Source organism: Naegleria gruberi, assembly GCF_000004985.1.
Source record: "Naegleria gruberi genomic scaffold NAEGRscaffold_39, whole genome shotgun sequence".
Lineage (NCBI taxonomy): Eukaryota > Heterolobosea > Eutetramitea > Acrasida > Naegleriidae > Naegleria > Naegleria gruberi.
Genome location: NW_003163288.1, coordinates 96,285 through 123,067, shown reverse-complemented (window position 1 = coordinate 123,067; position 26,783 = coordinate 96,285). Strand labels below are relative to the sequence as shown.

At 34.5% G+C, this 26,783-nt stretch overlaps 14 protein-coding genes across 14 annotated transcripts; 7 read left to right on the top strand and 7 right to left on the bottom strand.

Annotated features, from left to right (window-relative positions):
• Positions 1 to 47: 47 nt before the first annotated feature.
• NAEGRDRAFT_80576 (esterase) lies at positions 48 to 1,462 on the bottom strand. The gene has a single exon (XM_002674484.1). The coding sequence runs from the start codon at positions 1,458 to 1,460 to the stop codon at positions 201 to 203; it is 1,260 nt and encodes a 419-aa protein (XP_002674530.1). The 5' UTR covers positions 1,461 to 1,462; the 3' UTR covers positions 48 to 200.
• Positions 1,463 to 1,649: 187 nt separating this feature from the next.
• NAEGRDRAFT_70244 (uncharacterized protein) lies at positions 1,650 to 2,879 on the top strand (the record flags this gene model as incomplete). The annotated part of the gene is made up of 1 exon (XM_002674580.1): positions 1,650 to 2,879. The coding sequence occupies one exon, from the start codon at positions 1,650 to 1,652 to the stop codon at positions 2,877 to 2,879; it is 1,230 nt and encodes a 409-aa protein (XP_002674626.1).
• Positions 2,880 to 3,028: 149 nt separating this feature from the next.
• On the top strand, positions 3,029 to 4,930 carry NAEGRDRAFT_80575 (uncharacterized protein; the record flags this gene model as incomplete). Its single annotated transcript, XM_002674579.1, has 3 exons — positions 3,029 to 3,639; positions 3,756 to 4,740; positions 4,774 to 4,930. The coding sequence occupies 3 exons, from the start codon at positions 3,029 to 3,031 to the stop codon at positions 4,909 to 4,911; spliced, it is 1,734 nt and encodes a 577-aa protein (XP_002674625.1). The 3' UTR covers positions 4,912 to 4,930.
• Positions 4,931 to 6,155: 1,225 nt separating this feature from the next.
• Positions 6,156 to 8,775, bottom strand: AM47 (uncharacterized protein). Its single transcript, XM_002674483.1, has 2 exons — positions 8,579 to 8,775; positions 6,156 to 8,386 (listed from the first exon to the last, which is right to left on the bottom strand). Exons 1-2 carry the CDS (start codon positions 8,685 to 8,687, stop codon positions 6,222 to 6,224), a joined length of 2,274 nt encoding a protein of 757 aa, XP_002674529.1. The 5' UTR covers positions 8,688 to 8,775; the 3' UTR covers positions 6,156 to 6,221.
• Positions 8,776 to 8,973: 198 nt separating this feature from the next.
• On the top strand, positions 8,974 to 9,627 carry NAEGRDRAFT_80573 (13 to 16 kDa subunit of RNA polymerase; the record flags this gene model as incomplete). Its single annotated transcript, XM_002674578.1, has 1 exon — positions 8,974 to 9,627. One exon carries the CDS (start codon positions 8,974 to 8,976, stop codon positions 9,445 to 9,447), a length of 474 nt encoding a protein of 157 aa, XP_002674624.1. The 3' UTR covers positions 9,448 to 9,627.
• Positions 9,628 to 9,770: 143 nt separating this feature from the next.
• On the top strand, positions 9,771 to 12,634 carry NAEGRDRAFT_80572 (rho GTPase activating protein). The gene is made up of 3 exons (XM_002674577.1): positions 9,771 to 10,173; positions 10,428 to 12,089; positions 12,137 to 12,634. Exons 1-3 carry the CDS (start codon positions 9,813 to 9,815, stop codon positions 12,181 to 12,183), a joined length of 2,070 nt encoding a protein of 689 aa, XP_002674623.1. The 5' UTR covers positions 9,771 to 9,812; the 3' UTR covers positions 12,184 to 12,634.
• Positions 12,635 to 12,679: 45 nt separating this feature from the next.
• Positions 12,680 to 13,231, bottom strand: NAEGRDRAFT_50840 (uncharacterized protein; the record flags this gene model as incomplete). The annotated part of the gene is made up of 1 exon (XM_002674482.1): positions 12,680 to 13,231. One exon carries the CDS (start codon positions 13,229 to 13,231, stop codon positions 12,680 to 12,682), a length of 552 nt encoding a protein of 183 aa, XP_002674528.1.
• Positions 13,232 to 13,496: 265 nt separating this feature from the next.
• NAEGRDRAFT_70238 (uncharacterized protein) lies at positions 13,497 to 14,204 on the bottom strand (the record flags this gene model as incomplete). The annotated part of the gene is made up of 1 exon (XM_002674481.1): positions 13,497 to 14,204. One exon carries the CDS (start codon positions 14,202 to 14,204, stop codon positions 13,497 to 13,499), a length of 708 nt encoding a protein of 235 aa, XP_002674527.1.
• Positions 14,205 to 15,145: 941 nt separating this feature from the next.
• On the top strand, positions 15,146 to 16,301 carry NAEGRDRAFT_70237 (ras family small GTPase; the record flags this gene model as incomplete). Its single annotated transcript, XM_002674576.1, has 3 exons — positions 15,146 to 15,542; positions 15,640 to 15,780; positions 15,847 to 16,301. 3 exons carry the CDS (start codon positions 15,146 to 15,148, stop codon positions 16,299 to 16,301), a joined length of 993 nt encoding a protein of 330 aa, XP_002674622.1.
• Positions 16,302 to 16,485: 184 nt separating this feature from the next.
• Positions 16,486 to 18,175, bottom strand: NAEGRDRAFT_50838 (uncharacterized protein; the record flags this gene model as incomplete). The annotated part of the gene is made up of 2 exons (XM_002674480.1): positions 16,486 to 16,928; positions 17,191 to 18,175. The coding sequence occupies 2 exons, from the start codon at positions 18,173 to 18,175 to the stop codon at positions 16,486 to 16,488; spliced, it is 1,428 nt and encodes a 475-aa protein (XP_002674526.1).
• Positions 18,176 to 18,593: 418 nt separating this feature from the next.
• On the bottom strand, positions 18,594 to 19,856 carry NAEGRDRAFT_50837 (uncharacterized protein; the record flags this gene model as incomplete). Its single annotated transcript, XM_002674479.1, has 1 exon — positions 18,594 to 19,856. One exon carries the CDS (start codon positions 19,854 to 19,856, stop codon positions 18,594 to 18,596), a length of 1,263 nt encoding a protein of 420 aa, XP_002674525.1.
• A 250-nt stretch (positions 19,857 to 20,106) lies between these two features.
• Positions 20,107 to 21,588, top strand: NAEGRDRAFT_70233 (uncharacterized protein; the record flags this gene model as incomplete). Its single annotated transcript, XM_002674575.1, has 1 exon — positions 20,107 to 21,588. The coding sequence occupies one exon, from the start codon at positions 20,107 to 20,109 to the stop codon at positions 21,586 to 21,588; it is 1,482 nt and encodes a 493-aa protein (XP_002674621.1).
• A 1,214-nt stretch (positions 21,589 to 22,802) lies between these two features.
• NAEGRDRAFT_50835 (uncharacterized protein) lies at positions 22,803 to 24,239 on the bottom strand (the record flags this gene model as incomplete). The annotated part of the gene is made up of 2 exons (XM_002674478.1): positions 22,803 to 23,738; positions 23,937 to 24,239. 2 exons carry the CDS (start codon positions 24,237 to 24,239, stop codon positions 22,803 to 22,805), a joined length of 1,239 nt encoding a protein of 412 aa, XP_002674524.1.
• A 772-nt stretch (positions 24,240 to 25,011) lies between these two features.
• On the top strand, positions 25,012 to 26,721 carry NAEGRDRAFT_80571 (uncharacterized protein). The gene has a single exon (XM_002674574.1). It carries the CDS (start codon positions 25,160 to 25,162, stop codon positions 26,696 to 26,698), a length of 1,539 nt encoding a protein of 512 aa, XP_002674620.1. The 5' UTR covers positions 25,012 to 25,159; the 3' UTR covers positions 26,699 to 26,721.
• Positions 26,722 to 26,783: the final 62 nt, after the last annotated feature.

Here is a 26,783-nt window from a genome sequence, read left to right as displayed (position 1 = left end):
AGCATTACAGATAGCTTTTGACTTGTTTTCTTCAAGCGTGTTGAATTCAATATCAAGTGTACTTGGAACAGTTTTATTGTGAAAACATCAAGGTGAAAAAAGGGATTAAGGTTAATTTCGCTCAATTCCCGTTTCCAATTCCAATCCAATAGATAGGACCATTTGCACTGGTCGATTCAAAAATGAAAATGGAAGCAAGATCAGTAGAGTCTATTGAACTTGGAATATAGAGGAGATTTCTTATACAGGGCCAACATTGGCTCGTGAAATCTCCGACCCCAATAATATTCATTGTGTGAAGCACCCTTATCGAGATAATAGTAAACATTCTGATTGAGTTTGAAGGAGCCCTTGTTCAAAATGTGCTTGGTAACGGTTTGAGTCTGAATTACATCATCATTTCCATCACCACTATCACCACTATCCAAATAAATGTTAATGTTCGATGGAGTGTATGGTCTATTGAGAATGGTATTGTTGAAGTCCTGATTATTCCACCAAAAACTACTGCTCATACATCCAATCTTTGAGTAGATTGAGGAACGAGTCCAACCAGCATAGCACGAAATGAGTCCACCAAGTGATGAACCCAAAATTCCCAATTTATCATTCCTCAGAACCCATCTCTGGGAAAACTTGGCCAACAAATAAGGAAGAACCTCATGTTCAATAAAGTCCAAATATAAATCTCCCTTTCCTCCACCATAATCCTTATCTTTTGAATAGGTATATTCATTCAATCGATCTGGTGTATTATCAATTCCAATCACTATAATCTCCTCCATGGCATAGGATGGATCCATGGAAGTAATCAATGGATCAAGGGTATTCTGAATCATCCAAGCTTGATTGAGGAAGGCTGTTGCTGGATCAAATAAATTCTGTCCATCGTGCATGATCAATAAATTATCAAATGTCTTTGCCTGATTTTCAAAATATGAAGGTGGAAGGTAAAGGGAAATATTTCTGTAATTTTGTAAAATTGGTGAGTAGACATTTTGTAATGTTTGAATGGAACCTTTCTTTTGATAGAACCATGGATAGATTGAAATGGAATTTCTGGCAGTTAGTGAGAGAATAAATTGGTTGTTGGTTCCAATTTCCCAATCTTGGTCATTAATGAGAGCTTTGAATTCGAATAGGTTTCCAATATTTTGTAATTGGTTTTGGGTAGTGTTGAATTGTAATTGATAGACTCCTGATGAGAGTTTAGACTCTTCAAGTTTTAAACCCCTATTCCATGACATTATTGGACTCAGGTTTCCTCTGATAAACAATTTCGGAGAAGAAAGTTGTGGATTCGAATAAAAAACGTTGATTTCTACTGGAATAATTTGATCACCAATAATAGTAGGATTATTATTCACTCTCAACCCTAACGATAACACACCATCATGGGCGACCAACAGCAACACTACAATGACACCAATCAAAACCTTCAAACCATTAATGTCTTGCATTTTTTTTCTTTGATATTTTACAATGATATCAAAAGAGAGTATTTTCATAGAGAACTAGCACAATAATTTGCATTAGATCTATCGCCAACCACTTCTTTATTCTTCCGATGTTCATAACAAAAATTTTCTTCATCAATAATAGTAGGAAGGATATTTAAAAGATTCTCAACAGGCAATAATAGTTAAAAAATGTCTCTACTCATAGGTGGTATTGTCCTATCGTTGATTGTTGCATTGGTGATTGGAAAATTTGTATTCAAGAGAGGCATATTGGCCATGATTACCTTGACACTATATCATGTGTTTTTACTCTTGGAAAATTCTGGATTTTCCATCCGAAAATCATCTTTGAAAAGGGAGGAAAATTTATCGAATGATGAAAAGGGAGCAATTGAAAGACAAAAAGCATTGGAAGGATTGGATAATAGAGAATTGGCAACTCTTCGTTTGGTTGATTTGATTTTTGGTTCATTGAAATATTCACTTCCTCCTCTTCCTGCAAATCAAAAACCTTACACTGCCGAACAAATTGTGGAAAATTGTAGAATTTTGAAGAATAGGTCAAGTGATGCAATTTTTGCACTCAATGCTGGTCCATTCCATCAACCTGATGAGAGACCAGATTTTACCCTAAAAGGAAGTTCTGTTAAAAGTTTATATTTCAATTTCTCAAAGAATCAAAAGAGAAAGATTGCAATTTTACACTTCCATGGAGGTGCCTACGTTTCAGGTGTTTCAGATTTGTGTTATATTCATGAGAGATGGTGCTCTGAAAATTCATTCGATCTACTTGGATTGGAATACACAACCTATCCACAATCAACAGTTGAACAAATTACTGAAGAAGCATTCAGAGCTTTCAAATGGCTTGTTGATGTGAAGGGACATTCGGAAATTTATGTCATTGGTGAATCTGCTGGTGGTAATTTATGTTGGCAAATTGCAGATAAAATTTCTCAGTTGAATCCTTCAACAGATGCCAATTATGTGAATGCTCTCAAAGGTGCCATCTTACTTTCTCCTTGGTGTGATATGGAAATGGATACTCCACCGAGTAGAGATCTCTTTCATCAGGATAGACTCATTCGAAATGAAAAGATTAGAGAATGGAAATTGAATGGAGTACCATGTGGACTAGGTCAACAAGAAAAAACTCAAATTCTATCTCCTTATCATTGGAATAGAGAGAAATGGCAAAGAATTGCATCTGTACTGCCAAAAGGAATGTTCATTTCGTATACTTCTGGAGAAAGATTGAATTATGAAATTGGATCAGTCTTGGAAAAATTGAAAGGAATTGATAATGTGAATGTTTTGGTAGAAAAGATTCCATTCCATGTCTTTCATATTTTCGTCGATTATTTACCAGATCACTACAAGAGAACTGTCAATGGTATTCTAAACTTGATTCGATTGTAAACTAAACTATGTTATTAAACTCTTTACTGCTAAACAACATCTCAACAATTCTTGTGTGTGCCACACACAATTCCAGTACATACCAACAGATTCGTTCCGAATTGAAAATGTCACAAATCATTTCACAACAAATTTCCCATCAAAAAAAAATGTTCGGAGGCAACAATGAAAAAGACCTCGAGGGTGAATTAAAAAACTACGGTCGCCAACACTCCTCACCAACAGTCATCAAAGTAGCCACTGGTCTCAAGAAGGACTTTAATACACAAGGTATCGGAAAGGAAGATTCCATCCACTCATCCAATTATATTCAAAACGATCTCGATGAAGCCATCTACAAGTACGATATTCATCCATTCTCAGTCTTTGATAAAGTTCCCGTCCAATCATCTTCATCATCCAATAACAATAATAATTCTGCTTCTAATAACAATTCTGGCGCCAATGCAACTACGATAACTTTCCCGCCACCGCCAAAAGATTTAAGTGATCCAGAATTGGATTTGTTTCATACGTTCTTTGCCGACGCGAGAAAAAAGTACCACAACAAGGACTCTGTGTTTAGAGAGCAGTTGGAGTTGTTGACTTCGGGAGGTAAGAAGAAATCGGAGAAGGAGAAGATTGTGGCTAGAAGTAGTGAGCAGGTTGATAAGGAAGGATGGTTGGTGAAGGAAGGTAGATTTAGAAAGAATTGGAAGAAGAGATGGTTTGTTTTGAGTAGTAATACATTGAGTTATTATACTGCAAAGAAGAATAAGTTGTAAGTGGTTTTTTGGAATTGTCTAGTTCATTAATTATTTTTGTGCATTATAATTTTGATGTGATTTGTGTGATTTTATTTTGAATTTATTTTTAATTTTTATTGGAATCGAATAGAAAGGGTAAAATTGTTTTGGATGGTACCCAAATTATTAGATTTGCAAAAAGTAGAACTGATGATTTTAAAGGATGTTTGGAGCTTTATACACCAAAGGATTCAACTTTCACATCTGACGGTATGAATAATCGTTTCCTCCTTCAAATGGATGAAGAAAGTGAAGCATCAAGTGGTGACGCAGGAGATGATGACGACGATGATGATGATGCAGTTGGACGTACATTGTACTTTGATGTTGAAGGTGGTAGTGAAGATGAACGTCGTTCTTGGTATATTGCCATCAATAACAAGATTACAATGTTGTACTATAAGAATTTGTGCTCTGGTTCAATTAATGAACAAGTTACTGACTTTTTCAATACTATTCACAAGAGAAAGGTCTTTACCTGTAAATTGAAACAAGTTGAAGATTTGATGGCAATCAAAGAACCACTCAAATATCACGAATTTTTACATACTCTCGTGCTGAAGAATAATCCAAACGTATTGAACTTGTCAATTTTATGTGAAGCCCTTGTCACAAACAAGTCAATCACAAAATTAGATATTTCAGGATGTGGACTTTCCAACTTGGAACCATTAACACAAGTTTTACAATCAAATAAGACATTGACCTCTATTAATTTGTCCCACAACAATATTGACGATAAGCAAGTGGCTCTCTTGAGCGAAGCATTGCCAACCTCTGGCATGTTGAGATTGCTCGAAATTGATCTCTCCTACAATAAGATTGGAAATGAAGGGTGCAAGACCTTTGTCAATGCTTTGGCATCTCTTCACTCTGTATTCTATGTGCAAACTCTTAACTTACATCATAATAAGATTTCTGATGAAGGTGCCCAAGCGGTTGCAAGTATTCTCGAAAAGCTCAGCCCTCAATTAACTTGCTTGGATTTGGGTGCTAATCAAATTGGTAATGAAGGTGCAACAGTATTGAGTGATGCCATCATGAAAAATAATTCAAAACATAAGAATATCAAATCAGTCAACCTCGAAAGAAATCTCATTGGTTTCGAGGGTACAAGTGAGTTGAGTAAAATTTTGGAAAAGGAATTATTGGATGAATTAATATTTGGTGGTAATAAGCTAGGTGTAAATGGTTTGCAGTTATTCAGAAAACAAGATTTCCCAGAGTTGGAAATTATCTCCAAATAAATATTGTATTTTATTCAACAATAATGCTCAACACTTAGTTATCTTTTGGGAATGTAACGTGAGCCAACAATCTTGGGATTTGAATTTCAGTCTTTAAGCGTTCCCAATATTCATCAGATCTACAGAAGAAACCATGCAAGAAGGCCAGAGAATTACATGAAATTCCCATAAAGTTTTCATTTCTTCTAGGCACAACAACCATCCACTTTTTAGAGAAGAGAAGATTATAACTTGGATACTTTTTGGTGGACAAGTTAATCTTCTTAATCTCTCCATCCAAACATTGAACATCCATGAATCGTTCTTCTTCCTCGGTAACTTGTTTTTCATCATACATATCCAATTCCTTTAACATTGAGTTATAGACCTCAGTGAGTGATTTTACAATTTCCTTTGAATCTGGCTTTTCGAAACAATCTTTGATAGATCTGATTTGATGAATGAATGGGAAATCTATGCATTCTCTCAATGAATTTCCTGACTCGTCAGCATATAAATCAAACTTTTTAGGAAGTGGGAATTGCTCTTTATCACTCCATTCCAAATTTTCATTTCTCTCCCTCTTTGGAACAATTTGAACATGTTTGTGAGGTTGAGAAGCTCCAGAATAAAGTCCACGATTATAGAAACAAATATAATCATCCCTATCTCCATTAAGCTCGCTCATAGTATTTACAATTGATTCAAAATCTCCAACACTCAAATTATCAGTTTGTGGCTCAAACTCTTTCGTAACAATCAACAAATGTTCAGGAATGACCATAAATTTGTTCAAAACAACTGTATGATAAGGCTCCACATGTTTTACAAGAAGTGTCTCATCGATAGGTCTGAATGGATCCTGAGTAAGGTTATTATTTTCCTTTGGTTCTTGTGGTGGAGGTGTTTGAACCTTTTCCTTCTTTGATTCTTGTTCCTTTTCAATTTCCTTTTCCAAATTACTTGTTTTCAAGTATCCTCCTACTGCAATTCTTACTTGATACTATTTTATCATTCCAATCATTATATTATTAATTCCGAAATATTCAAAGATTTAATTCATATATTGTTTTTTATAATGATTTTCAATAAAACACCTACCAGTGCTCCATCTGATTCATGATCAATTGTTTTTGTAGCAATTGGTAGGAGAGTCTTGATTTGTGTGGCCTTGTTGGAGGTTTCCAAAATCTTCTTTACTAATTGATTATGCATTTTTTTTGTAATTAATAATTATAATTAAAATTCCAAAACGTGATTTCATATTTTGTAATCAAAGAACTCTCAAGTATTATTACTCAAGTTTGTTCTATCAATAATTTATTGAAACTTTATATTTCTTCATAGCCAGTTGGAACAGATGGCTGGCTCTCTTCTGCAGCTGGTGCTTTTGGTTTCTTCTTTTTCTTCTTTGGTTTTTCTTCAGAAGTTTCAGCAGATGATTTCTTGGTTGATGCCTTTTTAGTGGACTTTTTCTTCTTTGGCTTTTCTTCTTCCTCTTCATAGTAGGATCTTTGGGAGAAGATTGATTGCTTTGGTTCTTCAGGCTTTTGTTCTTCAACTTGAACAACTGGAGAAGAGACAATGGCTGGCTTTGGAGGTTCAACTGGTTCTTCTTGTACCTTTTCTTCTTCGTCATCGTAGAATGATTCATTAGTTTCTGGGACAATATCCATTGAGGTTTCCTTAATTTCATCTCCATAAAAGTTTTCTTCTTCATCTTCTTGAGTTGTAACTGGTGCAGTGTTAGTGTCAGTAGTGGTGGCAAAAGCATCTTCATAAGTGTCTTCTTCCTCCACTTTGGTTTCTTCCTCTTCACTGTAGAAACCGTTATCATCCTCTACAGCAATTTCTTCCTTTGAAAGAGTTGGGATTTCCTTCTTGACAATAACTGGTTCAGGTTTTGGAGTTTCCTTTGGACTAGGACTGCTAGTAGTGGCAGCCAAAACTGACTTTTTGAATGATTGTTTGGATACAGGAACATATAATTCTTCCATAGATTCATTAACAGATTGGTCAATCATTGGTCTATCTCTGAAATCTTCGTCCTCTTCTTCCTCTTCATCTTCACTTTCAACCTTCTTTGATTTCTTGGTTGACTTTTTAGATTTTGTTGACTTCTTAGTAGTTTTCTTTTTAGGTTTTGTTGATGGAGAATCCTCTTCATCTTCCATAGATCTACTTGTAGTGACATTGGTGCTTGCATATTGTTCACCTTCGTCAGAATAGAAAGCATCTTCATCATCATTTCCAGCATAGAAATTATTAATGTCAACCTTTTCCTTACTTTCAGTAATAACTGGTTGAAGGACAGCCTTTGGAGGTTGAGGTTTTGGTGTTTCCTTACTAGATCCGCCAAAGTAAGAGAGAGCTGCAGAGAAGAAACCTCCTCCACCTGAATTTGTTTTTGGAGTAGGTGTAGCAGATTGTGGAGTGGTTGGTTGAGCAGATCTGACTTGTGGTGGAACAGGTGATTGAGTTTGTGGTTGAGGTTGATGATGTGGAATAGAGGTGGCATCTGGAGTATTGTGTTGAACAGTTGTTGTGGTTGGTGGTCTGTGAACTTGAGATGCTTGTGGGAGAGCAGTGTGATTGGTTGAAGGAGGTGGTGTAGATGGTGGCAATGTTGGTCTCTTAACAGCTACCTTACGATTGGCAAGTTCTTCTGTGAACCCACTGGTTGCCTTCTTCTTTTCTTTGAGAGATTGCAAGTGATTGGCATAATTGGATGTTTTCAAGTAGAGATCCACTTCTTCCTTTCCGAATTGTAATTCCTCTTCCAAAATATTCAATTGCTTCTTTGTAATGTCAATTTTGAGTTTTAAGAATGGAATGTTTAACCAAGTGTAAATCTCCTTCAATCCATAACAATTCAAGCCACTGCATTCAATGATGAAAACTCCTCTTCTAGCACAAAATTCAGTAACTTCATTTTGTGTAACAACTCTCTTATTTTCCAAATCTTTACAATTTGCAATGACAGCAATTTCAACACCTTCTGGAACTTTGTTCTCAATTTCATTCTTTACATATTCCCATGTCCAAGGTTTGGTAATATCAAAGACTAATAATACAGCATTACAATGTTTGTAAACATCTACAATATTGGCATCAATAACAGTCAATTGATGATCTCCAAAATTTGGTGAATTTGTTACAGCTGGTGAACTAGTTTTCTTTTTCAATTGTTCCACTTCATACTCTGTTGATTTAGCCATTGCTTGAGCTTTGAGTTGAAGTTGTTCTGGAGTTGGTTGATTATCTTCTTCATCAATTACAGCATCCTCATAATTTGTGATACCATTCAACTTTCCCTTGTCAACAACATCCCAAACTTCAACTACTACTGTATCATCACTGGCCTTGTAATTCCAATGAACATGAGCTGTAGAAATTGCGGTTGAAGGAATGTAGGCTTCACTAAATGGTTGCCCTTGAAGTCTTCTGAACAACATGGTTTTTCCTGAATTACGATCACCCTTCAAAAGTACCTTCACTATTATTGTTATTCATCATTCATTGCAAAATATATAATTCCAATTAGAAAATATTAATATTCACATGATCATTATTTCCAATTTTCCAATAAATTATTATTATTTTTAGTTACGTGATGGTGTTGATTATTTACCAACAACAATTCGGAATCAAAACTTTTCAACACAAATACAATCAAACCAATACATACTATTGTATCTACTACCCTTCTGCATCTTTCTGCTCATCTCCATATCGACTTTCTGAATCTGCCGATTCTTCAACTCCTCCGGGGAGAGCTTGGTAACCTCATTACCCATGATGATATAGACGATATTTGAATTTTTTTAATCTGAAACACAATAATATCGGATACGCAGTGATAAGTCCAAATCTTTGCCACCTCACTTCCTTGTTATTTTTAAAAAACTTCTTTTCATGGGTAGACTTTGAACAAACAGAATAGTTGAATAATATTGTGATGTGTTGGTTGTTACAGAGTGTTATCTTCTATATATTACTTGGTTGTCTCTCACACTTGCTGCAAGTTTATAGAGGCGAAGAAAAATAATTAATGAAAAATATCAAAAAATAAATTGAAAAAAAATGTCTGACTCTGAAAACGAAGATAAACCAAGTTACCTTGATGAAGAACTTCTCGAAGTGGAAGCCGAAGAAGACGCCACTATGCAAGATGAACAAGGTGATTCCTCATCAAAAACCGATAAAAAAAAGAAAAAGAAGAAGGAACAATCTATCGTTCAAGATCACGCTGCTATCACAGCAAATATTGAAATTCATCTCGGACCTGATGCTTCCGTTTCTACTTTTATCTTCCACAAGGAAAGCCACACAATGGGTAACTCTGTTAGACACATGTTAATGAAGAATAAGAAAGTTAGCTTCTGTGGTTACACTGTTCCTCATCCACTTGAAGCCAAGATGAATTTGAGACTCCAAACTGTTGGTGAAAAGTATACTGCAAAGGAAACTCTTGAAGAAGGATTAGTTAATTTACAACAAGTTACAGAGACTGTCATGTCAAAGTTTGATAATGCACTTGCTGCCTTTACGGATTAAATTTTGGAAATCATCCTTTTCAATATTAATTAATAATTATTATTGGAGGATCGTATCGGAATGATCATTTAACACCTAGAGTTGTGTCTGTCTCGTATGGACACAAAAACCAAATCTAACCTATAAATTATTTTGTAAATTCTTCAAATAAATTATCCAACAGAAAAAAGTTTTAAAAAAGGACAAATTACAACAATACTATTCAATCCAACGATAAGATAGAACTAGCAGTTATAACTATGGCTTAACCATAAGAAAAATCAATAAGGATCCATTCAAAGATTTGTTGACAACGAAGAAAAAACATTCACTGATTTGAGAAAACTTGACCAAGAGGCGATCACTTGTCATCACACAGTAAAAAAATGTCTTCTCTATCTGATGATGTAACACAATTGTGTGTTAATATTCACATCAATGAAGTAGAAACCTTTCGTCTAGATGGTGTTCGATCTGACGAAACCTTCAGTCAAGTCATGGATCAATTCATCCAAGAAAGATGTATGCCAAAACTTTCCAAACATAAATTTGCTCTTCTACCTTCCGATATTGAAAAATCAGTGCTCTCTAAACAGAAAGATCCAAAGAAGAAGAGAAAGGAACTCTTAAAGGAATTAATTCACGTCCAAATGAATGACAGTATTGGTCAATCCACATATGCAATGTTTATTAGTAGAGAAAATACTATGCATTTACAATTATCACCACCAATACCACCCCAAGAGAGTAAGTACAAGTTATTAGATTATCTGTGTTTGCTTAGGATACAAATTTTGATTATTGATTACATTCACACACGTTCTTGATCATCATCATCTTTTTAATCCGCTTTATATTGTTGACAACTCTTACTTGTCAAATTTAACAACTGCCATCACTTTCACAAACACAACAACAACTTATGAATTGGCTCATCAATTTAATCCACTTTCGAATAATAATAACAACCTTTCTAATAACAACATTCCAACAATTCAAAGTGAACAAAATCTTTGGCAGACCATTAGGATTTCTCTTCCACAAGGAACAAAAACTCTCATCATCATCAAGCAGCAGCACTAGTGGAGCCGATCTTCCACCAGTTCCAGACTTTATCGACATGCTCTGTTCCTACATTGCCATTCATGGTCAGGTATTGGGCATCTTTCGTGTGAGTGGTTCTCTGCGTCATACCGAGGCACTCAAACAACAATTCGAAGAGGCCAACAATTCCAACTATAAACCCATCATGCCAGGCACTGATCCGAATGCCATTGCCAGCTTGTTGAAGATGTACCTGAGAGAGTTGCCTCAGCCGCTGATTGAAGCTCGATTCTATCGTAAATTATGTAATTTGTTTGGCGCCAATTCCTCCTCAGCAGCATCAGAAGAAGAAAATGAATCGACGAGTGGTGCCGAGTCGAGTATTACACGTGAGAGGGTGATTGAATTGAGAGGAATTGTGAGAAGCATGTCGGAGAGGAATATTGTAGTGTTGGAGAGGTTGATGGCCTTGTGTGCATTGATTGTGAAGAATCGTGAGGTAACCATGATGAATGATGAGAATGTTGCACTGGTTTTGGGTCCGAATTTATTGTGGGCTCCCTCTGAAGAGGAGGATGAGAATGGTGATTTGAAGAGAGATGATCCATCTGCTTTTGCAATGAATTCTCTTAAGGATACTCCAACTATTTGTGCAATTGTGTCAGTACTCGTTGTGAATTATTCTCAAATTTTTGAAAATGATTCACCTTATGATATAGAGCTTAAGGGTTCAAAGAATTTGTCTCGTGATCAATTGTGGGTCAAGAAGAGTGCAACCTCTACAACTTCAACTCAAAGTGGAGCTCTCAGTGCTCGTGGTATGCAACATTTGAGAGCTGGTTCAATGTTTAATTCGCCTAGTACCTCTCCAAGCTCACCTAGTGGTGGAGTTGCCAAAAAGCAACTTCTCGTAGGTCTCCAACCAAAAAATTATTCAAGTGGATCTGATACAGAACAAAAGAGAGGAGGTGCTTCAAAGAATTTCAGAGGTCACATGCCAAGAGGTATTGTTGAAAAATTATCAGTTGGTGCTGATATGATTTATCCATTGAGATTGGTAAGATTGACTGGTGAATCTTTGGTTGTCATGACTATTCGTGAATCAACTACAAGTGAAGGTCATGCACAATCAGAATTTCTTGTCGATCGTGAAATTCCATACGATCATATTAAGAAATTGGAAATTATGAACCAAGTCAAGACTGTTGAAAAGGTAGAGGATGATGATGAGGAACAACCAGGTAAAAAGGAAGAAAAAAAAAAGACCAATACTGATTCTGTAAATGGCATCAAGGTCATTTACCAACAAAAAGGTGGATTTAACACTAGTGTAATTGTAACAGAAGATTTTGGATCTACAGAACAAGATCCTTCCCTCTATCATTATGTTGACACATCCATTTCACTTAGAATGTGGCATGACAATTTATCATCAGTGCTCAAGAGATATGAATCTTTTGTCGCATTGGCAAAGAATGATCCTGATAACTTTGGAGCTGTCTTGACCAAGAAGGAGTTCAAGATTGCAAAACAAGCCAAAATGGAACAACAAAAAAAACTTGAAGATGAAAGAAAGATCGCTCTTGATCATCCAGTGGATGAATTAATGACAATAGAAGGTACAGTCAGTAATAATATAATTAGTATCAACAAATTATCATATCAGCAAATGATCAATACGATTCTACAATTGAGGGAGAAATTGAATACTGAAGAAAAGACTAGAAAAATGCTCGAATTCAGATTACAAGAAATGGATTCACAAAATAAGGAATATTTAAGTGAGGTCAGATCATTAAAGACTAGGTCAATAAGAATTTCTGATAGCAATAAGAGAAGTTCTAGAAGATTGGGTTCTCGTTTTAGACCTTCCAATTCTGGAAAAGTTAGTGGGTATGAATCAGAGTATGCCAGTGAAGAGGAATACGAAGATGAATATGGAGCTGACAGTGATGATAGTGTTGAATTCAGATAGATCCTTTTCGAGCTTTTTTCAATGTATTATTATTCAATATTTATTTACAAAAAATTATAAACTATTATTCGTGTTTCGTTTTTTAAAAAGGTGTTGCTGGTTATTATTATTGGTTCACTAAGATTTTTTCCAATTTGTTTTATATAATTGAAAATTCTTCTCCTAATAAATCATAAAGTTATTGTTAAATTAAATAAATAATTTTCTAAATTGTTAATATTATTATAAAATCAATTAAAATTCTTCTTCCTCTTCCTCCTCAATTGCTTCATCAATAATCTTGAAAGGTTCCGACAGATATTCTCTCAAAACAGTTGTCTTTTTGTTCAACAATCCAAAAGGTACATTCTTTTCTGCACAAACACACAAGACGACATTTCTACTCACTCCAGTGATGGCCATTCTTCCATATTCACAATCAGCCAATAGACATTTTAATTCTTGTGGTGGCAATTGATCCTCTTGATCTTGTGGTTCTTGTTCAATAACATTTCCGTTTTCATCATATTCAATAGGAGATGGTGAGAAGGCTGTTTTACCAGCTTTTTGATAAGAGTACCACATATTGGCAGCAATAGCAGCAACCAATTTATCCAAATGTTTAAGTTGTGATGGAAGAAGATGTTGTTGATAGGTTAATTGTTGTTCGCTGCTGTTGGCTGATGTTGTATTTGTCGTTGATGCTGAACTAATTAATGATCCGTTAACATTACACAGTATTGTTGTTTTAATTCCATCCGTGTTGATTTGTTCCAAGACTTTTGGTAATAAACGTGGTTGCAACATTTTTTAATTTTATTATTAAATGATCTATCAGAATATTAATTAAATTTGATATTAAATATAAATAATAATATTTATTATTATTTGCAATAATTCCCTATCAACAATAGAAAATACACAATATTGTATTGATTATTTGAAAATAATTTTATTTCTAATCATCATCATTTAAACCATTGAATTTTCTTCAATGGTTAATGTCTGATAATCATCGGGGCGGCTTAGTTCTTGTATTTACAATTAAAGAATAGAGATTATAAAAATTGATCTAGTAGTGAGTAGCAAAGGTCGGTCTAGTTGGTTGTGTTTCCTTTAGCTTGGCCTTTCCTCTTGCCTTCTCCTTAATCACTGGAGGTGGAATTTGAGCCAATCTATTAGGGCGTGGATCATCATTGGATGGTGGAGCAATTGTTTTGACCTTACTTGTTGGTTTCTCATTAGGAACTGGTGTGGCAATACTTCTCTTGAGGGTAGCACCACTGATATTCTCTGGACGACCATCTTCAATGGTCTTCTTTTCTGATAAGAATGTGGCCAAACCATCGGAGAGATTATCCTCCTTCTTGAATCCAGCATTTCTACTCTTTCTAGCCCAGAAATTTGGTGATTCGACAGAGCTAACAGCTCCAACCTCAGTCACTTTAATAGTGGAAGAGTTCAGTGACTTGTTAGATTTGTTATTCGAAGAAGATGCACTAGTTGAGCTTTCACTCTTAGATGGAATGAAAGAAATGGAAGATTGATTCTTTGTTGGATTTACTCTTGTTGGTACTCTTAGAGGTTCGCTTGAGGATTGAATTGGACCAGATGAGTCACTACTACTGCAGGATGATTTTCCAATCTTTGCTGTGGCTACTGGATGAAAATGATGTGAAGAGTTACGAATCGAATGTCCAGGAGCGTTCAAATGAGTAGCAAGAGAAGGAGGAGCAGTTGGATAATCAAAGACAATATTTGATATCGAGTTGGTGGCCATTTTGTAAATAAATTTGATGAGGGTTCTTAATTATTATAACTTTTGTGAATGCTTAGTATCTGGGTTGATATTAATAATTTAATTGCTTGTGTGATGATGATAAGGCGGTTGCAATCAACGATTTTTAACTACTAGTCTGCAAAGAGCTTGAACGTTTTTTTCTGGTGATGATTTTAAATTGTGCAACGGTAAAATGTTTGAGAACCTTAACGATTTTGAGCGGTAAAAGACGGTTGTTGATCATTAAGGCAAGTTGATGCAATATGTGAAGAATAACCAACTGTAACTGATCAAGTTTAAGGATTGTATCAAGAGTAAATTTGAGGTTTATTAGGTAGGAGTGTGGATTATTTTTCATGTTTACGATAATAGACATAACTTTTCTTTGGTTTCTCGAGTTTATCAATTGCCTGTAAATCTTGCATATTAACTCATGTTAGTGAGGTAATGTTACCATTCCTTAACCAATGACAATTTAAATTTGGGCGAATCTATTTCTTTGAATCCAAAACGATTAGTTGAGGTGAACGAAGAGGCTATTAATGTTGGTATGGACAATATTCATGGGATGGCAAACAACACATTAGTTTCTTCTATTCTTCAGTCAATAGGCCTTAACAGATTTACACCTGCTGGATAGGGTATTTTCTTGCTTTATAACCTCCTTACAAGCTTCCCCAACCTGGGAAACCGAAAAGCATCGATTTACTTCCCTGAAAGAAGATGAAAAAAGAAATATTCCAGTATTATTTAAATATGTATAAAACAAAGAATGGCACGGTAGATTGATTTGGCACAAGTGGAAGAACAATGGTTGGTACACTCAACAACAAATTCAAGTATGAGAACATTGTTGAGCTATATTATTGTAATCATCCACAACAAGATCAAAAGGAACATCAAATGAACAACAACAGTTTGATTACAAAACTTTAAAAAAAATGTCTACTAAGCAATCATCATCAGCCTTTCTCTCATTACCCAACGAAATACATCGACATATTCTCTCTTTTCTAATTCCTTCGGATATTAAACAAGTTGAGTTTTCGGTTCGGAAGGCATGTGCACTGAGCATTATCAAGTTTCAAGCACTTAATTCCAAACTCTGCAAAGAAACTAACAAGTATTTGATGGAGGAATTTTGGTGGAAATTATTTCAAGTGGATTTAGGAACGAATGCATCACTGGGGGAAGAATTAAACAAATTGAAAGAGGAAATGATTAGAAAGAATGTTTTGAGGAGGAAACTGTTATTGATGAGGTTTATTAAATCTGCAGTGAAGAGTTCAAAGAGTGTTTGGGAAAAGGATATTATTAAAATGGTCATTATGGGAGAAGGTTTGTAATCATTTGGAATGTTATTCAATATTTAAAATGTTATTGAAAATTATTATTGAATTGTTATTTGGTGTGAAATTTAAATTGAAATATGCAGCAAGGGTTGGTAAAACAGCCTTGACTATTCAATTTATACAGGGTGTATTTGTTAGTTTATATGATCCAACCCTGGAGGATTCGTATAGGAAGGAAGTTTCTGTTGATGGGGCACCTGTCTTTGCTGAAATTCTGGATACTGGTAAGTACAATATCATATTTTTATTGGAATTCCATTGAAAATAAATATGCAATGGCTCAATAACAGCTGGTCAGGAGGAATTTGCAGCATTAAGAGATGGTTATATTAGAGATGCAATGAGTTTCATACTGGTCTGCTCTCTGGATAACAGTGAATCCTTGAAAAATTTAAATGGCATGGTAAAGAAAATTTTGAACATTAACGAAAATGCTGGATTACCCATGGTTTTCGTTATTAACAAGATTGATATTCCACAAACAGAAATTCAAATTTCCATTACTGATTGTAAGAATGAAATTAACCAAATTATTACTCGATTCCAATTGAAAAACACAAGAATTATTGAAGCATCTGCGCAGGACAAGTTGAAGAGTGATTTAGTATTTAATGAATGTATGAAAATGTCGAAAAGCTTCTCACCTGATGATTTACAACTATTACAAACAATCATTGTACAAGACTCAAATATTTTAGAAAAATATAGAAGGAACAACAGTGGAAAAAAGTGTTCAATTATGTAACAAATGAAACCAATTCATATTTTATAGATTTTCAATATGTAGTACCAACTTGTAATGAAGGGAATTAGTCCATTTTTCCAATTTATTCAACTATCGAATTAAATTTCCAATGATATGGGAAAATCACCAAGTGGTACCAATTTCTCGTTCAAATCTTCATTTTACAATAACTGTTAATTTCATTTTAAATTGGAATGTCCCTAATAGTTATTGGTATATTTCTGTTATAGGACAATCCATTTGGAAGATGTGGTGGAGGACATGTAACTTCTTTCAACTGAGAAGTGCTATCTTTTGGTTCTTCTTCGAAATTACCTCCAATTTTGTTATCATTCACACATTCTTCATCCTCTTCATTTGCATTAATTACATGGTTATGCGTGTTGTTATTGGTTTCCTCTCTAGCTTCATCATCATCTGTGTCTTTTTTGGATTCTTTTCTCTTCTTTGTCTTTTGCTGATAAAAATCCAAATTCTTTCTCTTGTTCATTCCTTCTAGTTTGTTTTCTTCACTACCTTCCGAAGTATTAATTTTTTCTGCTTCCTCTTTGTGTTCTTCATTCAAAATTTTCCCTCCTGCATTCTTGTCCATTCCCTTAGTGGTTGTTGTGAGGGATTTTTTTTCTTCTAAAAATATATAATTTGTTTGATAATTACAAACAAGTTGGGTTTTCTCAATTTGTACTGTATTCAAAAGGTGTTGAAGAAGGAATCTAAAAGAGTTTATGTACATTAATTTACAAGATATTTAAAATATCTCAGAGATGAATCTATCTGTGATAAGGTATGCCATTTGGAAGTGTTGATGGAGGATATAACATGATTCCTTTCTTGGCTTGATTGCATTCTATTACAGGAATGATTTCTTCTTCGTCTTGCATACAATCACCTTGTTTCTCATGATTCATGAGGTACTCAGTTTGTTCTGTTAAGCAATTATCCATCTCTTCTTGTTCTTGAGAATAATGTACCTCTGTGTTTTGATCTTCTTCTTCATCATCATCATCATCTATTATTATTATTTCTGGTTCCGCTGGCACCTCTACATCGTTTACAACATTCCATTCTTCTGCTTGATCGTCAGACATTTCGTCTCTATCCTCTTCTGACTCTGAATGTTCTTCATCGTGAGCAAGTGCTTCAGTAGCTTGAGTCTGGCTCAATGCTTCCATGTATTTTCTAACAAAGGAGCTTGTCCAGCTGACCTTAATATTTCTACTCAACCATCTGCAAAAAATTGAAGCATCAACATTCTCAGGTCCATAATCTCTGACAAATTGTGCTTTGGAGCCGCGCCAGTGTCTATGGAAAAATCGTCTCAGTTCATCATTGTCATCATCATTGTCTGATTCAGAAGAGGCGTCGATTGATTCTTGGTCTTTGTCGGTTTCTTCTTCATCGGAATCTTCTTCATCAGAATCTTCATCAGAATCTTCTTCGTCATCATCTATTGTTATTACTTCTGGTTCCTCTTGTTGTTGCTCTTCATGTTGTTCTTCTTGTAATTCTTCTTCTTGTTCATCACATTCAGAGTCAGAAGAATCATCACCTGATTCTTGATCGTCGTCTGTTTCTTCTTCGGATTCGTCATCAGACATTTCCTTTCTATCATTTTGTTCTTCTTGTTCTTTTCTCTTCTTTCTTTGTTGTTTATCATCATCATGTTGATCATCATCATCATTTTGATCATCATCAGAATAATATTCTTTCTTTCTCTTGTTATTAGCGAGAGGGTGATCTTGTTGTTGCTTAGCTTGTTGTTTGTTGGCCATGTGTTTCGTACGTTCTCGGTAAAATTTAATTCTTTCTGCCTTGTCCATTTTCTTCAACTTTTGAACCAATGAAGTGAATTCTTGTGGTTTATGTGGAGCCATTTTTTCTAATATTTTTAGATTTTTCTCCTCTAGTTGTTGGTGGGTTTGGTTGTTTGTGGAAACAAAAAATATTGTGGCGCAAATAATTTACAATGCGTCTTAGCCTGTAGTTGTTGATAATATTCTGTAGATTAGTATTTTGATATGAATGTCTTGAAGGATTTCAACCTTGATGATAAATATTAAACTAATTAATTAAAATTATATTTAAATATTGAAAATATTGTTGTCATGATGTGAAGAAGTAAAATAATACAAATTTTCATCATTGGATTGATACAACATTTTGTAGCACTATTAAAACCACAACACAAGCTCCTAAAATCAAATGATGCAAAAAAGTTGTTTCCTTCACATCTCTTCTTCCGTTGATGAAATTAAGCTATTGTTCACTAATATTAATTGTATTTTATATTTATTAGAGAATAACACAACAATCAGTGTCTTGTTGTTGCTGCTGATTAGAAACTCTTTGTGTTGTTGTCTGAACTTGTGCAGAATTATTATTGTAATTCACAACAGGAGCTGATGAACCATTCGATACAGAAGTTGCACCACCAATAGAAGAGGAAGAAACTGCAGTTTGGCTTGTATTACTAGTTGGCAACACAGATTGACCATTCACGTATGGAATTAATTGTGGAATAATTTCACAATAGCCACCTCCCTTATAGGTAGAAGGTGCACTTGGAGGAACAGCTGTCAAACTGGAATCATTATATAGGGATCTGAAATAGGATTTGACTTGTTCTTGATAATCCATTGATCTACCTTTCATCATGAATTCCTTTGAGAATTGTTGTAATTGTTCTTGTTGTAATGGGTCAATTGTTTCAAAATAACCATAATTGAAAATGTGAATAAAATGTTTCGAACCAATGAATAATAATTTCTTCTCCACATCAATGGTCATTCCTTTCACTAGATAAAATCCCAAATCAATTCTGAATAGAGTTTCGAATTTGTTATTGATATCGAGGGCTAGAATTTTCTTTGAATCTGCCATAAATAGGATACCTAATTTGAAATCAGTCGAAACTTTACAATCTTCTGTGAATGGAATTGGAATTTCCATAATTAAATGTTCTCCTTCAAAATAGTTCAATTTCTCTCTTGAAAATAGTAAGATTCGTGGCAATTGACAAGTTTCAGATTGTGGCAACATTGCAAATCCGAAACTATACACATTATTCGAAAGCTTAATTTCCTCCAAACGACATGAATTCGCCCAATAATTGACATTCTTATAAATTTTCACATAACCATCCGAATAGGTTGCATAATCTCCACTCACTGGATTTACACAATACAAATCTTGTGGAGTTTGCAAAAGTGAATAGAGATTAGTTTCGTCTTGAACTGTTTTTCTATAGACAAGGACATTTTCACTCAATTTAGAATGTACTTGATAGTAAAGTTGTATTTGATCTGGAATGTGTTCATACTTGTGGAAACGTGGATTAGCCAAAATTCTTTCAGTCGAAACGACAGAAATTTCCCTTCGACTGCCATTATTCGATTCCAATGGGTTAGTTTCAAGAATCAAAGACGAAACATTCCCATTAATCACCTTTCCTTTATACAAATACAACAATGTCCGTGTCGAATTATCAAAATCAACACTTGCCAAACTTGGAGTCACCAAACAACCAGCCAAAGTTAAAGAAAGGTTTTGAGACATTTTTTTATGAGCTTTCGGTTTTGAAAACTAAACTCTGAAAATTGATTTATTTGACCTCTTGTGTGGATTATGGTGAGTGGGTGTGTCTGTGCGTCAGTGATTGCAAACGTGTCCGTTCATTGTGTGTTCTGGACACTTAAGAAATTAGTTTAGTTTCGAACTGTCATGGCTCTTGAAACTCATCAAAAAAAAAGTTCATCACATCAAATCCGTGTTGATTTCATAACATTGTATCAATACAATCAAGACGATGGACAAGCTAATCAGCCAATTTAGTATCCACAATTCTCAAGTGTATCCAAACGATAAATTTCCATATTTGGTATTTAATCCAACCAGATTTCATAAGAATCAGTGTGCTGATCAACAGAATGGACAAGTAGGTCTTGGATATGTTTCTACAATTGCTCATTCCTTACCGAGCAATTCAATTCTTTCACATGAAGGTTGTTTTCCATTCCTTCCATGTTTGGTAAAAAGTGAATTGTTTTGTGTGAATGCAAAAACAGGTCAAGTTTTGGTTTTCAATATGGAAAATTATACATCATCAGCTTCGACATTGGAAGTTGTCCATTCATTCAATTTGAAAGAGCAAATTCTTTCACAAAATCCATCTGAAACAATGTTTGGAAACAATTTGGACGAAACTAGAGTGTTCGTTAGACAAATTGAGTATTCTTCAGTGGACAATTCACTTGTTGTTTTACTGAATGATTTTTCCGATCAATCCACCAAACCAGCAACCATTGTAAAATTGGATTTGAAAGGTCAAGTTTCTTGGATTGGCCACGACGAGAATTGTGTGAATGGAATTTGTATTAAGGAAGAATCTGGAATCATTTGTGGAGTCAATCTGGATGGAACTATTTCAGAATGCTATCATCCAAATGGAAGTGAAATTAATGATGCAAAGAATTTCATTTCTTTAGAGTCGAAACAATTCTTAAAATTTCACAATTTTCAATTGGCTCATTATAGAGAGAGATTTCTCTTTCCATCTTTGAATGGTGGAATGAATCTTGGAAGTTCCAATGAGTGTACCCATATTAAGATGATTGATGAGAGCGGTGCAAAATTGGAGAATGGTACTCATGCAATTCTACATGCTTTTTCATTGAGGGAGGACGGAGAATTAGTTTCCACATTTGCACTTGATAGAAAAAGAGGTCTGGTTTTCAGTTTAGTTAGTCCTGGACCATTGTCTTCAATTTGCATTTCACATTTGGGTTCTGGGTCTCAATTGTTTTCAATGGGTCCATTATTTGTGAGCTCGGCAAATTGTAAAATGGTTGTGAATGAGATTGAACAAGTACTTTATATTGTCTCTGTGTCGATTGAGAGAAATAGCTTGGAAATACACACGTTCGAATATGGAAGATTCAATGCTACCTTGTTGGAAGAAACCAAACGAATCAATGCTGAAATGTTCAAATCACTTAAATACCTCACTTCCAATGATCAAGCTTTTTTGAAGGAAAAATCCGAAGCTCTTTCTTACAACTTGTCCACCTTAGTCAATTCAAGATTAGAATCTCTTGAAAATGCTCGTGTTTACAAAAATGTCACCAAAATTAAGGAAGAAATCTTTGAATATGGAAGATTAGTTACCATTTCTCCCTCAGATCTCAAATCTAGTTATGAACAAGAAAAATTCAAAGCTGCCACACAAGAAAAGGATAAGCAAATGGCACAAGTTGTCCAAAGGGCAAAAAAAGATGGCGTTGTCTTTTAGAATTATGGAGTTGATCAAATACCAATCCCAAGATGTTAATGGATTACCTTTTATTAATAATCACCATTTCCTTAGAGACAAATTCTGTTCCCACCACTGCATTTCATCAATACGTGAATATTCAACAATACTCTCAATAAACCGTACAAATATTTATCGACCGATTGAAATCACACTGATAAATATTAATAAGATCACCCTTATTTAAGAACTGGAAATTATTACAGGGCCCTCTTTCGAAGAAGGTTGGAACTTGTTGTGTGTTTTGAAACAATACACTTGCAATAACCAACTTTTTAGATTCAATTATTGCGAGAACCATGGTCGATTCATTTAACAAATCTGTCCAAATATTTGGGTATAAAAACAAGCACGGCAATGTTCTTATTAAGGATGCTTATGCAAAACAGAAAGTACTCTTAATATAGATGAAAAGCGATTCTTCCGACAGTCAGGTTCATTGTTAAATGATGGCCTTATTCCTCTCATGTACTTATTTGAATCCGGACTGAATATATTTGTTCGTTATGTTTTGTTTTTTTCATAGAAACATTGTCAATGTTGCATCTTTCTCACCAAAAAAAGAATCAACACACAACCTTCAACAATAACACACATAATGAATTTCTCAACAACCTTATCGTTTAATGCTGTTGCTGCTGCTGATTCCTACTTTATCTCTTTGGAGAAGGAAGCAACAAGGCATGAGGAAGATGATGATCATGAATACTCTCTTCATTGTGATAATAGTCTATATTCATCATCAAATCATTCAGAGTCTTCCTTATCTAATTCGGAAGCTGATTTGTTAATATATAATCAGCATACAATCAAACAAACCATTTCGATAATTGATTCATCAAATCAGTTATCAGATTGTTTTGGTCAGTTTTTGGAACCACTCTCCTTGATCAGCCCAAATAATACCTACCTCAAGGTTTCAGAAAATGAATTACTTGAAGAATTTCCCAATGTAAATACCGTCAACTCAATCTTTGCTGAAACTGCAGCAGAAGAATCAAATAATTGTTTTTTGTACAGACCTCAAGATTTAGAATTATTAGTAAATACATTAGAAAGTGACAATTTTAACGAGAAAGTCATTATCAAGCCAAACAATATTAAGTCAATACCTCAAACGCAATATAATGAAACGATTCATTTCAATTCATTTAGAATAAATTAATCAACCTTTTTACAAATACATTGGAATATTACAATTGTTGATAGTGAATGGTGCCATCTGACATGAACCATGGCTTACGGCCCAGTCTTTCATCTTCCTCTTGCTGTTTTCTCCAATACTCTTCCTCATCATATGGTTCTGTATCAGCATAGAGTTCCTCAGAGAACATGTTAGTCATTTTGGATTTCATAAGCTTATTGTCCTGTACTTCTTGGAGTTTCTTCTTTTTGAGTAATTGCCTTTCAATAATTTCCATTCTGCTTTTCAGTTCAGCGTCCTTCTTTTGTTGAATTGGATCACTGCTATTCTTTTGTTGGTAAGTGGAAAAATAGTGTTTTGCCTTTTCCATACATTCAAGACCTCTTGAATAATCGTCGAGTGTATTGTAAGTTTTGGCTTTAAAATAGAATGCATTGTGGTTTTCTGGCTCGTAGAAGAGAATCTTGTCACAAGTATCAAGGCATAGCTTGTGATTCTTTTCATTGTTAAGTGAGTTTTGGCATCTGACAATATTGGTTAAGAGCTTGATACGTTCTTCTTTCAGTATTGCCTTTTGTTCATCAATTTTACCATCATCTAACTTGGCCTCATTAACGAAAATAATTCCAGTATTGTATGTTTTCAATGCTTTAGCAAATGAGCATTCCTTAAAGAGCACATTTCCTTCAAGTCTCTTCTTACTGATTTGCTCGAGATGTTCTTCAAAGGATGCCTTTGGTGAAGGTGCCTCCTTCAATTCCAAATGTGTAATGCTGATATATTGAACTCCATAATAATCGTGGCATTTAAGAAGGTCAATTAATTTTGTAGTTTCCACATCATCCTGAACTGGATCCAAACGAGTAACCTTCAACTCTGGATACAAATCCTTATGAATTTTAAAAAAGGCTCGCTCACCCAACTTGAGAGTGTGAATACATTTGAAAAATACTGGTGGAACCTTATTCAATTTCAATCTATTTTCCTGAAGCAATGTATTAGAACTAATAAGAAATTCCCAATCACTAAATTCATTTCTTTTAAAAAATACTACACAGGCTTCCAAAACTATTATTATTCGAATGTTCAATTATATTATTCAAATAAAAACTCAATTCTTTCACTTACATCTAATGATAGAACCTGGTTTTGCTTCCAATCCTTCCCCTTCCTGTACAATTACCTTTTCAATCCCCTCAACCAGAGCCTCATTCTTACTCAATCCATACGTATTCTTCAACACTTCAAAATCAAAATCATCAGAAAATATTTTCTTCAACTCGATTAAAGCTTTTGGAATTTTCTTCTCATAAATTGCAGCATTTTCGTCAGAATTCACTTGTTTGTCATCCATGATCATTGAATCGGAAGCACTTGATTCTGAAGCTTTATTGACTTCATCAACCGAAATAAACTCTTCCGAACCATTGTCACCATGTGATGGAGCACATTGTTGCATAGTTTCTTTGTCTTGATGTTGTGACATTTTTTTTGAATAGCTAGTGTTGAATGGTTGATGAAAGGCTATTTAAAAGGCTTTTAAGAGTTGGGAATTCTCAAGCCTTTTTGAAAATGTACAAGAAAATTTGTCGGTGAGACAAATAATATAGAATCGAGACAAAAGATTTATTTAAGTTGTATGTGAACATTTTGGTGAAGAGTGTATGTTCAGTGTAGTCCAGCGAAAACATGATAATTCTTACTCATCCATGGCTTCCATAAATTGTTGCATTCTCAAAGTTTGGATCAACAGAAGGTGCTCCTGAGTTATCACCACTCACTGAGAATAACACTCATAATCGTCGCTTAAATTCCAAATAATGTTCATATATGATCGGATCATACAAAATATAATTTTTCAGTCCGCATAAAAGCCTTATCAATTCTGATATTCAGAGGCTTCCATTGATTTGGAGAGTTGAGACATTTTTTGAATGAAATAATTGTTTCAAATCAAGCATGTCTAAAGATATTGAACATTAGGTTTTATCGTTCATCAAAACGTTTAATAGTTTAAATCTAACATTTGAGTTTCTTCTTAAGAATTCGTTTGGGAATTGAGTGATGGATGAAAGATTATGACGTGTTTTGGTTTCGAATTAGTAGAAGCCAAGTTTAACTATTCCTTAGAATCTTTGAGGAGTTCGAATTGGAAACTTTTGGCGCACTTTTATTAAGAATGGTCTAAAAATAGATGCATTAACTCGTTTTTTAATCTCTACGATTTTTTGTCTCTTTAGAAAAAATTAAAAGAACACCAACAACAGTTTACATTGATTTTTATTAATTTATTGAAAAAAAGGAATTCAAGTTATAAATAATATAACAATCATCATCAAAATATAATAGAATTATAATAGTAATAATTTAATACACTTGTAAATACAATAGTTCGTCAAGAAGAAAATGGACGATCATACAAATAATCAAGAAGAACAACAACAACAATCGGAAGAAGCAACATTTGTAAATATGGAAGAAGGAGATACAATTCAATTAGCAGCAAAGGATGTTGATGAGGAAGGAACTATAGAAAAGTACAGAGTAAAACGAGTCTTGATTGGAGAGAGAAGAACTCCGATCGTTCTGCAGAATTTAAATGGTCCTTGTCCTCTGATTGCTGTATTTAATATAATTTCATTGAGAGGAGGTGATGTGAGTGCTATTGACAATTTCATTGTGAATGGATTTATTACAAATGAAAGTCTTGTGCAGATTCTTGCCCAATCCATGTTGGATACATACAATCTTAAATATAGTAAATCAGATACTGATGGAGAGAAGGGAAAGATGTTACAAGCAGCTCTAGACTCAGTTCCAAAACTCAAACATGGTCTCGATGTCAATGTACAATTTACTGAAGGAGTTCATGGATTTACAACTTGTGACTTGTCTGTGTTCAACTTTTTCAATATCAAATTAATGCACGGATGGCTTGTAGATTCGGAATCTGAGCTTGAAACATTTAAAGCGCTCAAAAGTCTCTCCTACGATCAAGCAGTCGAAAAGATTGTTTTAATGAATGAACTTATCAATGCAGAAGAGCAAATGAAAAAGAGTGGAAAAGTTATTGAGCAAATTCTATCTGCTCACGTTGATTTGACAGAATTGAAAACTCCAGAAGAAATGGTCACCAGATTACCAGTCGATCAAAAGAATGATATTATTTCACAAGGATCACTCATTCAAACTTTCCTTACCAACTCACCATCACAATTGACACAATATGGTTTGGCATCCCTTCACAATAGTTTGGCTGATAGAAAGATTGCCATCTTTTTCAGAAATAATCACTTTTCAGTAATTTGTAAAATACAGGAAGCAATCCTCACACTCTGTACAAATGAGACTCTCCTAAATGAAACGAACATTGTCTGGGAAAATTTGACAATTCATGGAGAAGATCAACAATATTATTTGGGAGATTTTACACCATTCCGAATGCTGGAAACTCACTCTCAAAACTATGAATATTATCAACAGGAAAAAGCACCAGTTGTGGATAGTAAGCAACACGATGAAGATTTACAACTAGCTCTTCAACTTCAAAGAGAAGAGGAGATGGCCTATCAGCAAGAAATGATGCATGAACAACAGCAACAAACAAGACAACCTCAGGCACATCCTCACCCTCAACAACAGCAACAATTTAATCCACAATTTCAACAACCTCAGCAACAAGCTAATAATCCTCAAACATCTCCTAGGGTAGTTCAAACTCCTCTCGAACAGGATCCAAGCATTCCATATGCAAATGTGCCAACAATTAGAGAAAAGAAACCTGGTTCTAATACAACGAAAAAGCATGGAGCGAACGCCTACGCGAATCAAGCATCACAATTGAGAGAGCTCAATAAGCAGAGACAGGAACGAGAATTAGCTTCACCACAAGTTTCTCAGTCGTCTAAAAAAACCAAGAAGGAAAGTGATTGTATCATTTGTTAATAATAAAATGCATTTGCCAAGACATTGTAATTTACACGATATTACTTCCTCATTATTCAATATTAAATTTTAAAGAGAATCAACA